Below are 9900 nucleotides of genomic sequence, written 5' to 3' on the forward strand. Positions count from 1 at the left end.
TCAAGATTAATATAAAATACACCCAACAACTTTCAATGATTTTCCTATGGCTTAGGTACCAAGACAGTAATACCCGCCTTGGAAATCATCTTGGTCATGATCGAAAATTCACCTGCAACTTTGTCTCAGAATTTCCTGATAGCAACCAAAGAGGGAATTGTAGCTATTGTTTGTCATTATCACTGAGACAATATTATTTCATTTTCTAGAGGAAAAAAATCTTTTCCTACCATTTGTTTTTTTTCCCCCCTAGCATGGCCAGTTTATTTATTTTTATATATTTTTTACATCATTGTTCATTTTAAAAATGACCTTTGCTTTCTTTTCTCAGCTGTGCTCCCCACAGAACCCTCACCAGCAGTTCACCTGTGCATCACCACCAGCCTTCTGTTCTCCCTCCCATTTTCTGATCCCTTTCCCTGCAGGATTTATAATTGCTTATTTGTTTTGTTGTGTTGTATTTTTTTTTTCCCCTAATGCCTTAGTTGGGTCCCCTATATTCCTCCTATAAGTGCAACTATCCTGTATATGTATTTTTTTTCTTCTGGCTTATTTTGCTGAGTATAATCCCTTCTAGCTCCATCCATGTTACTGTGAGTGATATTAGTTTATCTTTTTTAATTGTTAAATAGTATTCCATTGTGTATATATATCACATCTTGATCCAGTCATCTATTTTTAGGCATTTGGATTGTTTCTAGGTTTTACCTATTATAAATAGTACTGCAGTAAACATAGGCATACAGGTCTTCTTTTATATATATATAATAATTTATTTTTACATCATTTTGTGCCTTTTGTCATCTCAGTTGAATCCCATGGGCTTCCCATCACCAAATCTCCTGTGTGCATTACCATAGTACTTCCCATTTTTGATCCCATTCCCCACTCCACCCCCATAAAATGTCTCTGGTATATAGTTCATTATTATTATTATTATTTTCTCCCCTGGCCCTTTATACTCCTGCTATGAGTGAAGCCATCCAATATTTTTCCTTTTCTTTCTGGCTTATTTCACTAAGCATGATCCCTTCCAGCTCCATCCATGTTGCTGCTAAAAGCATGTGTTTCTTTTTTGATTGCTGAATAATAGTCCACTGTGTACATGTACTGCATCTTTCTTCCTTTTTTTAAATTTATTTATTTATACATATAGAGCTAGGGTACATGCCAGAGGTTCAGAGGCAGTGAGAGGATTCACCAGAGAGAATGGGGAGCAGAGCAGGCCGACTGATGAAGTACACTGCTGAGGGGAACAGTGGGTGGGTCAGGAGAGGTCTGCCTCGCCATATGGATCACCTGGGATCGAACTCATGCTGAAGTGGCTTCAGCTTCTTAGTGATCCACTACACCACTAGGGAGGGTACTGTACCACATCTTTTTAATCCAGTCATCTACTTTTGGGCATTTGGGTTGATTCCATGTCTTTCCTATTGTAAATAAAGCAGCAGTAAAAAGGGGGCTGCAGGTGTCTTTTTGAATCAGTGTTTTTGTGGCTTTTGGGTAGATACCTAGGAGTGGGATTTCTGGGTCATATGGAAGCTCCATTTTTAGCAGTTTGAGAAACCTCCAAATAGTTTTCCATAGTGGTTGTACTAGTTTGCATTCCCACCAGCAATATAGGAGAGTTCCTTTTTCTCCATATCCTCACCAACATTTGTTTTTGCTAGTAAAAATATGGAACACTTCACGAATTTGCTTGTCATCTTTGCGTATGGACAATGTTAATCTCTGTATTGTTCCAATTTTAGTATATGTGCTGCCGAAGTGAGCCAGGCATTCTTTTAAATTAATGTTTTTGTGTCTTTTGGGTAGATCCCTTTGGTGTGGAATTGTTGGGTCATATTGTAACTCCATTTTTAGTGGTCTGCAGAATCTCCATATAGCTTTTCATAGCTCCTACCAGTTAATTTGATTAATGATTTTTAATTGGCCCTTTGTGTTTTGGACCCACATAATAAAGATTTTAATCTTTGCATTTTTATGATAGGATATGGATAGCAAACTGAATCAAGTGTCCTCTAAAAACTGAGGTGATGACACCAAAAAAATAAACTAAATGTCCTGCTACTAACCAAAATGGTATATTCCATGTATACAGATATCTGATGTGAATCTGCTTTAACCCTAGGAATAAAGCTAGACTTTTGAGGAGTTGAACAGTAGGCCCTTCTAACAGTAAACAGTGTTAGAACAGTGAACAGTGGGCCCTTCTAACAATTCTCTTTCATACTCCCTTTTTATGTCAAAAATATAACTTAATATTATAGTATTTTAATACAGTATAGGTGTTTTGTGTTTGAAATCAAAACTATTTATTTTAGAATAAAATGAATGCATTGTAAGGCTGTAGAAACTCATGTTTCATGTGTTGGGTATCCTTCCCATCCATGTCACTTTGGGCACCAGGGAATACTTGGAGGTAAAGTTAGGTGGTTGGTTGCTTTTTTAAAAGGCACTCTGGATCTGTTCCAACATAAAATCAGTGCTTGATCAATTCCTTCAAAGTTTACAGTTATTAATTAATTTTAACCTGGACAGTTTTATAGTGATTGCCTGTGATGATCACAGAAAAAGTTCAGCAATCTGAGACTAAGTTTACTACTTTTGAACCTAGCTTATTTCTCTAAAGTTGTGAAGAAATTGTCTTAATATCATCAGTTAAAATTTGAATTTTTGAAATTGCATTTATCCATGTTGCCAAGAATCTGACATTTGTATTTAAAAAAAAAAAAATACATAAGGCTGAAAAAAGTTTTTTCACTAATTTGTGTTTTTTTGTTATTTGGCAAATAGGTTGGCACAATTAATTATATGCCGCCAGAAGCAATCAAAGATATGTCTTCCTCAAGAGAAAATGGAAAATCCAAATCAAAGGTAGCCTGTAGGTTATTTACATCCCTTGTATCTGGCATCAGTAGGAAATGCACTATAGTGGACTTACTGGGCAATGTTTGTGCAAGAAATGCAACTGTGATGTTTTTTGAGTTTTAAATTTCAGATCAAATTGACTCTGATTTGCACACCTTTAAGTAACAGAATTATAATCTTTGAAGTTTATTTTGTTCTCTCCCTCATCTTAAATTTTGTTTCTAAACATTTATTCATTTGTGAATAACATTTATTCATTTGTGAATTCAGTATTTCCAAACACAGCTCTGCCACTGACTTCTCCTTTCACCACCTTCAGTGACCTTTGTGTTAGCCTCACTGGCGCCATTTGCTGAATCCACTTTGCCTGCCCTGTTGCCTCCAGCTCCCAAGCTAATCCTTACACTGTGTAGCAGTGTAACCAAGCAGGTGTGAGATCATGTTGCAGTCCACTTGTGACTTACTTTGCCTACTTTCTACATCTGTAAGGCTAACACATGATATCTATTTTGAAAGTCATTGAATATTACATGAGAAAATAAGAAATACATAATACTTATCTAGCTCAAAATAATTGCTGGATAAGTGTGCATTTGTTTACTAAGTTGTATTTTCCTTCCTAAACAATTATGGCTTCTATGTCAAATGATTGGCGTAAAATTATGGCAAATAATGTGTCTGTTTAACTTCCCCTTTTCTTCTGATACTTACATTTGCTCTCTTTCCTTTTTTCTTTTTATTAGATTTGCATGGCTTCATGCTGGTTTAGAGAACCAGGCCTTGATTTCATTTCTTAATTATATTTTCTATTCTCTAATGTTTGCTATTTGTATTCCCTTATTTTTTAAAAATATTTTTAAAGGGCAGGTTTTTTAGAGAAAGACACAGAAGAGTAAAGGATGCTTGCATAGATACAAGCAGGCATATATATTGCATAGATACAAGTCCTATTTGTATTCCTTTATTGTTGTTTTTTTTTTTAATCTCATTTCTGGTTTAAATAATTGTTAATTTAATTTTATGATTCGTATAATTTAAACTCTAATTTGTTTAATTTAGCTTACAGGTTTACTATAGTGTTTTTTATTTTTATTAATGCTAATATTTGTAATTTCAACCTTTAATTTTTTTATTCTTTATTTCTTTAAGATATTTACTTTTAATTATATGTAGAGCTCAGAGTTGTTTATTTGTCAACTTAGTGATTTAGTATGTATTAGTAAATCTCAACTCAACTGAATTGCCTGCTATCCAATGGCCTTAGTAATTCTGAATAGAAGACATTTTCATCTTGCCATGTAAGGTAATACCTCTGCTGTTACAGAGCTCAAGCTCCCTCCCAATCTAGCCTCAAATTGGTTTCACCTAGTGAACACTATTTGTTGACTCTTCTGACTTTTGGGGATTTCTGATGTAAGATCTGTGAGACACCTTTATTTCCCTCTGCTGTATCCTTCAAATTCCTTTAAGAAGACATGTGGATATTGGTGGTATGTTTCCACTTGCATTCTTATTCTTAGTTCACATGGACAGTTTGAAAAGTTATACTTCTGTAAGCACTGCCTTTTCCCAGAATCTCAAACACTTTTTTTTTTTTTAAAGATTTATTTTTTTTGTACATACAGAACTGGGGTACAGGCCAGAGGCTCAGGGGTGGCGAGAGGCTTCACCAGAGACAGTGGGGAGCAGAACAGACAGATCTACGAAGTACACTGCTGAGGGGAGCAGCGGGCGGGTCAGGAGAGGTCTGCCACGCCATGTGGTCACCTCCGGGGCAGGTGGGAATCGAACTCATGAGGAAGCGGCTTTAGATTATCAGTGCTGTGCTTTAACCCACTGCGCCACCAGGGAGAGCCCTCAAACACTTTTTTTTTAAAGATTTTTAAAATTTATTTATGCATATAAGAGCTGGGGTGTGGGCTAGAGGTATCAGGGGTGAGAGTATTAACCAGAAACAGAGGAGGGAGCAGAACAGGCAAGTCTGACTGAAATACACTGCTGAGAGGAGCAGTGGACAGTATAGGAGAGTTCTGCTGTGCCATGTGGGTTAGCTCGCTGGCCAGGGATTAAACTCTAGCTGGAGTGGCAGCTGCTAGCTTCATGGTGCTACTCAACTTGTCCTTGCACTACCAGGGAGGCCCTTCAAACCCTTGTTAATCCATGACTTAATTTAGAAATCAACTGAATTTCCAGGCACTTAAATTGGAAGAAGGAGGTGTGTGTTTAAAATTATTGCCAGTTTTCAGTTTTCTTTGTGTTCAGATAGTATCTATTTTGTCGTGGTCTGAAAGGCATGGTAAGATCTATTTCCCCCAAAGAATATAGTTTTTATTTAATATCCAATTGAATGTGGTTTCATTGTACAGAAGTTCATAACTCATTGCTTGCTTGATTGTACCTTTTATCTCTACGAAGTGACTTTCTGTCTTAAGACTCAGCCTCGTCTGGCTCTATAGCTTGTTTTTTCGGATTTGGGATAGCTCAAAATACCTTTTAAAACAAACACATACTTATACATTATTAACTTATTAAAAATTATCCAATAATTTGGGTGAAAGCAAGGAAGTTTAAACTTTAAGTTTTTAGTTTTGTATTTTCATAAGCTGACAAAATGTAATACTTTGTTTTAGTTTATATGTTTTACTTATGAGTTTGTTGAACAATTAAATGTGATTTGTTTGTTTGTTTGTTTTAGATCAGCCCTAAAAGTGATGTCTGGTCTTTAGGATGCATTTTGTACTATATGACTTATGGGAAAACACCATTCCAGCATATAGTTAACCAGATTTCTAAATTACATGCCATAATTGACCCTAATCATGAAATCGAATTTCCTGATATTCCAGAGAAAGATCTTCAAGATGTGTTAAAGGTAACATTAATATATGAAAGTAGAACCACATTTCATGTATTTCTTTCCATAACAGAAAGCTTAAACTAAATATGTAACTGGGTTATGTATGTAAGATTTACTCTTCTAAGTCAGTAGGGTCATTTTTGAAAGGAGTTGCTGATTGAATTAGCTTTTTTGAGATAAAATGTTTTACATCATTGTATCTGCTTTGATGGCTATAGGTTTGAGCCCCTACAAATAGATATTTTCACACCATCCTACCACTGATGCCCCAGTAATACTCTACTCTGTTTCATTGGGCCCCTTCCTTCCCCTCACTCTCCCCATTACCCTTCCCTTCTAGTCACCCCAGTTCTGCATTCAGATACCAAAAGTTTGTTACTAGTTTACTCTGTCTGACCCTTTGTTATGTTTCTCTATATTCCCAATGTCAGTGATGCCATTAGTATTTGTCTTTTTCCATCTAAGTTATGTGAGTTAACTTTTTAAGGCAAGTTCGCATTGAAGACATTTTAAAGCTTATGGATAGTTTTGGATATTGCAAAAATGATTTGTGAAATGATGTTTTCATTTCTGAGTGGGATATCTAGACTACTTCTACAAACTCAAGCAATCTGGAAAAATACCAGTATTGCATAAGAGTATTTGCTTTGTCTTTAAAAAAACAAATTAACCTTTATTTTTATAGTGTTGCTTAATAAGGGACCCTAAACAGCGGATATCCATTCCTGAGCTTCTGGCACATCCATATGTTCAAATTCAAACTCATCCAGGTACTTCTTTAAAGTCAGTTTGTTACCAGGTTACTAATAAAGATTGTTTAAGCTATTATTATTATTTTTTAAATCTATATTGGTATTTTTTTCCATCTTGTTTCCTTCCTTAAAGAAATTCCTTTTTTTTTTTTTAACTTGTTCGCAATTATTGTTTCTTATCCTAAATAAGGGGCTATGATCAGTGATTATAAGAGTGGCAGTTATTGTGCTGTTAAACAGAATATGTATTTATACATGTACCTATGTTTTTCTTATTGCTACCCATGTGTTATTGAGTATATACTTGTTTTTGCAGCTGTTTATAATTTGTTTTTGTTTTTAAAGATTTTATTTGTTCATACAGAGCTGGGGTACAGGCCAGAGGCTCAGGGGTGGTGAGAGGCTTCACCAGAGACAGTGGGGAGCAGAACAGGCAGATCTACGAAGTACACTGCTGAGGGGAGCAGCGGGCGGGTCAGGAGAGGTCTGCCACGCCATGTGGTCACCTTCGGGGCAGGCGGGAATCGAACTCATGAGGAAGTGGCTTTAGTTTCTCAGTGTTGTGCTTTAACCCGCTGCGCCACCAGGGAGGGCCAATTTTTTTAATTAATGTATTTATTATAATTTTTTTATATATTCATCTGGTTGTAATCCCTTTGGACTTCCCACCACAAATTCACCCATGTGCCATCACAATAGTCCTGTGCTCTCTTCCCACCCCAGTTTTGGGGAACAGTTTTTCCTGTTCCCTCTTCACCCCCATAGAATATCTCTGATTTATAGTTGTTTGTTCATTTTGTTTTTATTTTATTACAATTGCTTTTTCTTCCCCCTCCCGCCCCCAATCTTTTATACTCCTGCTATGAGCGAAACCATCCGGTATTTTTCTTTTCCTTTCACTATACGGTTACTTGTATTTTATAGGTAACCAAATGGCTAAGGGAACCACTGAAGAAATGAAACAGGTTTTGGGCCAACTTGTTGGTCTGAATTCTCCTAACTCCATTTTGAAAGCTGCTAAAGTAAGTGTGTCTGTTGTCTGTTGACATGACTTTTAATTGTTTTGTATAATTAAGAAAGTTAAGATACTTAAACAAGTAAGCTAAAGAAACCTTGGTTCGCTCATTAGATCAATGAAGTATCTTTCTCCATTTAGATAATTAACATATATTGATACTGTTTGACAAATAGATATACCTGATTTATGTGTACAATTTAAAATGACATTACCATGAAGTGCATTCAGAAAGATTGTTGTTAGATCTCAGTTGGAGTAAGTATAAAAAGGTATCTCTTAAGTCAGCACCATTCCTAACACAACTTTGAGTTCATTTCTTCTAGCCAATTTTTCTCTTAACCAAGCTAGGGAAATCTTAGCGTTTATCACTGTACTGACTTCTATGAAGCTATATATAATGGTTGGTACATTTCTCAAAACATGTCTTAAATTTTTCAGTCTCCCAGTGCCCATTACTTTTGTATCTCACTGCTATCAAACACTGGTCATTTTGAGAAAGCTGAATATATTTAGTAACCTATTTATTTAGTTACCAAGCAGTTAATAATAATTTGTTTCAGTTAAAATACTACTATATAATTAAACTGAAAGCACTATTAATTTTCTGGGTAGGAGTCAAGCCAATCTAAGATGTTGGTTACCTTTCTGGAATAATTTTATATATATTCATTTAAATTTTCTCAAGTAAAGGTGTCTAAATCAATGGCTTTGGTAATCAGAATTGGACAAAATAAGCATTTATAAAATCGAGGTAGATTATATACTTTATCACTAAAGTTATATGTTCCTTGATGGCAAAGATGTCAGTCATTCATAATTTAGGTGTTGAATTAGCCCTAAATTATTTTTTTAAATATATGAATTAAGCCAATTATGCTTATTCATATAACAATTTGGTTTTTAAGTATCTTCATTAGTTTAAATAACATGAATATATATTTGCAGGTGAATGTATTTTATGTTTTAGTAATTTATTTAAGGCCAGCTTTAAAAACTGACAAAGGTCACAAAGACCTTGATGGTACAAATAAATGCATGTTTGTTACATTTCTCTAATAGAAAAATTGAGTAGTACTTTAATGATAACTGAGATGGCCAGCCTAGGTCTTTAATATTTTTAATTAGCTCTAATAGTTTGTAAAATATTTACTAATTAATAAGAAAAGGCAGCTTATTACATTAGAATATTTGGAGTTAATAGCTGCTAAAACATTGAGTTTAAAAAATTATAGCACAGATATATGTTTTCAATTTCAGACTTTATATGAACAATATAGTGTTGGTGAAAGTCATGATTCTACCTCATTATCCAAGACTTTTGAAAAAAAATGGGGAAAAAAATGAGTTGCATCATCTTATAAACTGTCAGATATCGCCTGTAAAGTATATTGGACTGTTATACTCTTGGTTTCTTATGGAAATCTACTCTTGATGGACAACTTCATTCTGAAATATTCAGTGGATTATCTTCAAAAGAAAACTGTAAAAACAATAAACCACTAATGATCTGTATATATTTGTAGATCTGTTTTCTCTTTTTTATGCTTTCCTATGAATCTAATCTATTTATGTCACAGTTGAAATAGTGGGTGAAAAACTGAAATATATTCTTAAGAACTATGTAAATAAAGCATAAAATGACATTAAAGTGTGAAAGTTGTAAAATTATTTTCTTCAAGCAAATGTGTTGTTGATATGGAAGCAAAGTTTTTAATAAAAATTGAATTAAAGGGAGATATGAAAATAGACCTTAGTAGTAAATGAATATTATAGAAGAGAAATCTAAAGTGTTTGATTTCTAAAGTAGGTTTCCTGATTTCTTTATGGCACTGAAATATTTCAGCGTTTAAGACTACACTTGGCTTAATCTCCTTTTGATTTTTAGTGATATCCATTGTTTTTGTGTATTGAAAGTATCATGCTGGATTCTGTGATGTGATTTGTATAAAACAGGACCTTATTGTATGGCTTACTTCATAATGGGTAATTGCAAATGTAGTAATCGGTAACTGCAAATGTAGTCTCAGTATCTCTAGAGCTGAATTTAATAAGTTAGTTAAAGATAGCATGTAATTATATTTTTCCCCAGTTTTTTTCAAGATTATAGTAAACAAAGATTAAGATTTTTTTTTAATGATTAAGATATTTTTTTTTTAAAGATTTATTTATTCATACAGAACTGGGGTACAGGCCAGAGATGCGGAGGGTGAGAGGATTCACCAGAGACAGAGTGGGGAGCAGAACAGGCAGATCGACGAAGTACACTGCTGAGGGGAGCAGCGGGCGGGTCAGGAGAGGTCTGCCACGCCATGTGGTCACCTCCGGGGCAGGCGGGAATCGAACTCATGCGGAAGCGGCTTTAGATTCTCAGTGCTGTGCTTTAACCCGCTGCGCCACCAGGG

The 9900-nt window shown here is 34.9% G+C and overlaps 1 protein-coding gene across 1 annotated transcript in view; it reads left to right on the plus strand.

Moving 5' to 3' along the window:
- The window catches only part of TTK (TTK protein kinase), a 33338-nt gene extending 24356 nt beyond the window's left edge, over positions 1–8982 (plus strand). Inside the window, exons 17-21 of the mRNA XM_004674053.2 lie at positions 2797–2877; positions 5567–5743; positions 6414–6498; positions 7405–7502; positions 8756–8982. Coding sequence (XP_004674110.1) covers positions 2797–2877; positions 5567–5743; positions 6414–6498; positions 7405–7502; positions 8756–8842 — 528 coding nt within the window. The 3' untranslated portion in view covers positions 8843–8982. The remainder of the gene's footprint in view (positions 1–2796; positions 2878–5566; positions 5744–6413; positions 6499–7404; positions 7503–8755) is intronic.
- Positions 8983–9900: the final 918 nt, after the last annotated feature.

This window comes from Condylura cristata, unplaced genomic scaffold (assembly GCF_000260355.1).
Source record: "Condylura cristata isolate star-nosed mole 26May11 unplaced genomic scaffold, ConCri1.0 scaffold00001, whole genome shotgun sequence".
NCBI lineage: Eukaryota > Metazoa > Chordata > Mammalia > Eulipotyphla > Talpidae > Condylura > Condylura cristata.